The sequence below is a fragment of the Dipteris shenzhenensis genome, chromosome 13 (genome assembly GCF_047967505.1).
Source record: "Dipteris shenzhenensis isolate YYH24624 ecotype China chromosome 13, Dip_SZ_1.0, whole genome shotgun sequence".
NCBI classification, from domain to species: Eukaryota; Viridiplantae; Streptophyta; class Polypodiopsida; order Gleicheniales; family Dipteridaceae; genus Dipteris; species Dipteris shenzhenensis.
Window position 1 is genome coordinate 52,214,589 of NC_141608.1, and position 3,210 is coordinate 52,217,798.

The following is a 3,210-nucleotide window of genomic DNA, read 5'->3' on the forward strand; positions in this document are numbered from 1 at the left end:
GAGGCGGGGGAGGGAGGCACGCTGGGCTGCACGTTTTTTGAAAAATTCTGCTTTTGTGTCTGCACAAGTAAAGAGGACCTCACTAGGAGTAGTGAAAAGAAGAAGAGTAGTAGTAGACTGTACTAGTACTGTAGTAGTAGTAGATTGTATTAGTAGTAGTGGTGGTGCCAGGTGGTCTGGGGGGTTTTCTTAGGGGAGCCCGCACCCCGCTGCATTTCTCGTGCTGCTGCTCCTCCTCCTCCTCCTCCTCCTCCTCCTCCAGGCTCAGGCGCAGGATCATCAGGCTTCTCCTTGAGCACTTTGCTGTCGAGCAGCTTCACCATTGCATTGCGTTCCGCAAGCAAACCTTGCACCATGCACCACCATCTCTCCTCCCCCTGACTGTTCAGCTCCTCCTCCTCCCCCTCGCTCCCCCTCTTCCTCCCCCACCTGCAGTCTCTATGGACTTCCCTCATAGCTTCCTTTGCTGCGACGAAGAACTGATCCCTAGCCCTTCCCTCCCCTCCCATTCCGCCTCCTCTTCCCCCTTTCCCCCCCCTCCCCCTCCTTCCTTCTTGCCTCCTCCCTTGCACCTCGTCCCCGATGACCAATTCACTGTACCCTTCCTCCTCGATAAAGAAGCCCAGTATTTGCCCCAGCCTTGCTACTTCTCCGAACTGCAGTCTAGCCAGCTTTCCATTGCCCGTTGCCGAGCTGTCCACTGGTTGCTTAAGGTAAACTAATTGCATTCTCGCACTTCGTGCGATCAACGCACTCCATGTTCGATAACCTCGAAAATGGGAGAAGATGACCACCTAAACTTTTGCCTCTCAGACATCAATGCTCTCCGTCTTCACTAACGTCAAAAGTGTAGACTATAATTCGCGAACTGACCTCTCGAGTGGTAACTGCATGTTATTTCTCTTGCGCAGGCTCACAGCATCCTGAATTTCAGTCCTTTGACGGTTGCTCTCGCTGTAAACTATTTCGACCGATATTTGGCAAATAACCTCTCCATGGTAAGCAGCTGTAGCCTGCGGGCGCAATTCCGAGATTGTATTCGTCTTCCAGCGGATGAGAACTACGTCCTGGAAAACCTTAGGATTCGGCATTCCTTAACAAGTACGACGATTGTGTCAGCGCAGTCCTGGAAGGTCTGGATGCTGGAGCTGTTGTCCGTTGCATGTCTCTCGATTGCTGCGAAGATGGAAGAAGTAGACGTTCCGGCGCTGCTTGATTTGCAGGTGAAGTGGCCTCGTGATGCTTTCATGGGTTAACACTTACGGGCACCGAAAATATACAGAAATACTTGTAACAGATCTGACCTCTCGTCAACTCTTACAGATTGCTGGTATGGAGCATTCCTTCCAAGCAGCAACCGTTCAGAGGATGGAATTGGCTGTTCTAAGCGGCCTCGGTTGGAAATTGAGCTCAGTCACACCATTCGCATTCGCAGAGAAAGCGTTAAGCTACTTCACTCTCAGCCAGCATGTAAAGAATTCGTTGATGGTTCGCGTCTCGGAGCTGCTGCTGGGGACTCTTCCAGGTCAGGCCTGCGGCATTCTCCTTCAAAATGCAGTTCATGATTAGACACATCGCGTAAGCCGTTCTGTACAGGCGAGGCGGTTAAGGTTTACTGGGGATTATAACAGCTGACTCCTTTTTATGCGTTTGATGCAGAGGTCGAGTTTCTCAATTTCCAGCCTTCCGTCATTGCTGCTTCATCGATTTGTTGTGCTCTGGAAGAAAGCCTTCCTATTCCTGCGAAAACGCTGAAGGCTTCGCTATTTAGTTACATTCCTTTGGACGAGGTACGTTGGTAAACATGTGGCTCACTATCATGTATTCCGGCTTTCGAATTGTTCTCCTGATACTCGTGCTGCGATTGTCAGGAGAAAGTCCGCAGCTGCTACACCCTGATGGAAGAGCTTGTCGTTGATCCGATATATCCGACGCTGTCCTTAAGCGGGCTAACCAAGTCTCCTCTGAGTCCAACTACAGTTGTTCCTGAGGTTCATCAATCGGAGAATCACCCATGCGGTGATAACTGCGAAAGGCGTCTCCTTGACTCAAGGACGTGTGTGCGGAGGATTGAACTAGATGAGTTGGTATTCGTAGCATCTTACACGACCTGCACGAAAAGGCAAAGGAGACACTAGTGATCGATCTGATCGGGAAACCTGACGTGATTGCAAGAAATACTGAAAGTCGGATTACTAATGGACATTTCTGCATGTCATCGAAATCGCGGCGGGCGGCGGAGGCTCTAGGGCAGGCTCTTCAATTGTAAATTACCGGAGTGGAGATTTGTTTTGTATGTAACTGGGATTCTGTTAGTTGCAAAATGCAGCCGCCGGATGCCCAATCAGCAATGTTGTATTGAACTTGTAGTATCTATGTAACACGGAATTGAATCAACGTTTCCTAGAGCCAACTTATTGTCATTGCAGACGGAGAAGGGGAGACTAAGTAGCATTCGACAATGCAAGATTATAGTCTACTCAAGGAGAAAGGATGAAGGATTATTGTTGTAGTCAAGGAGGACAAGACTACCTTACTGTAGGCGGGAGTTGGCCTTTGAAATGCAAATATTATACCTTTGTCATTTGTGCGCTTTGCTACAAATGCTACTTTTGCGAAGTCGTAAATTGGATGTTTAGGTGGATGCTTCATCGTCCCCCTTCCCCCGACTTATCGTGGCGCCAAAGTCGAAAAGGCCTGCCTGTGATTCCGACGTTCAAAGAAACGCTCAAAAAAACTATTTTTCGTGCTATGAAAGTCAGTACAAAGAGTAGGTTGACAGGTTTTTCTCACGTCAAAGTAACATAGGTCGTTGAATTCTCACACATGTTATGAAGTGACGTTGAATGCCGGTGTTTTGTTTCTTCGAAGCGAAGAAGAAAGGTCTGGTCCCGAAATTCCCGATTCGCAAATCCAGCTTCCGTTGGCTCACAAGGTCGACATCCTAGAATCAGCTCCCTTGGTTCTTCCGCAATTTCCCGGACATTAGTAATCTTGAGTTTGAAATTAGTCTGAATTTTAACCTACGGCGGGCAGCAGAAAAGGCGAAATTTTGTTTCATCACTACGAAATCCTTAACGTAAAAATGAGAACAGTCCTAAGGAGGGGAGCAGGTGCCATTAAAGACGCTGCCAATGTTTTGAAACCACTAGGCCGCGAATCAGCCTGGGATAAATTAGGGATAGTTAGGGATTGCCAATTTGCCAGTGC

The 3,210-nt window shown here is 48.5% G+C and overlaps 1 protein-coding gene across 2 annotated transcripts; it reads left to right on the top strand.

Moving 5' to 3' along the window:
* The first annotated feature begins 238 nt into the window (after positions 1-238).
* Positions 239-2,584, top strand: LOC147895562 (cyclin-D2-1-like). Of its 2 annotated transcripts, XM_087384023.1 has the most exons (6): positions 366-713; positions 912-998; positions 1,125-1,223; positions 1,324-1,525; positions 1,660-1,790; positions 1,872-2,584. In XM_087384023.1, exons 1-6 carry the CDS (start codon positions 441-443, stop codon positions 2,136-2,138), a joined length of 1,059 nt encoding a protein of 352 aa, XP_087240149.1. In that variant the 5' UTR covers positions 366-440; the 3' UTR covers positions 2,139-2,584. The 2 variants fall into 2 exon arrangements, with proteins under 2 accessions (XP_087240150.1, XP_087240149.1); XM_087384024.1 differs by having other exon boundaries at positions 239-713; positions 912-1,223.
* The last annotated feature ends 626 nt before the right edge of the window (positions 2,585-3,210 follow it).

What these genes read in the sequence shown, in the direction of transcription:
- LOC147895562 (XM_087384024.1), top strand. Translation starts at nt 441, where the DNA reads ATGGACTTCCCTCATAGCTTCCTTTGCTGCGACGAAGAACTGATCCCT. An exon ending in CGGCGCTGCTTGATTTGCAG is followed by an intron (nt 1,224 to 1,323) that starts GTGAAGTGGCCT and finishes CAACTCTTACAG; the next exon opens with ATTGCTGGTATGGAGCATTC. An exon ending in GTTACATTCCTTTGGACGAG is followed by an intron (nt 1,791 to 1,871) that starts GTACGTTGGTAA and finishes TGCGATTGTCAG; the next exon opens with GAGAAAGTCCGCAGCTGCTA.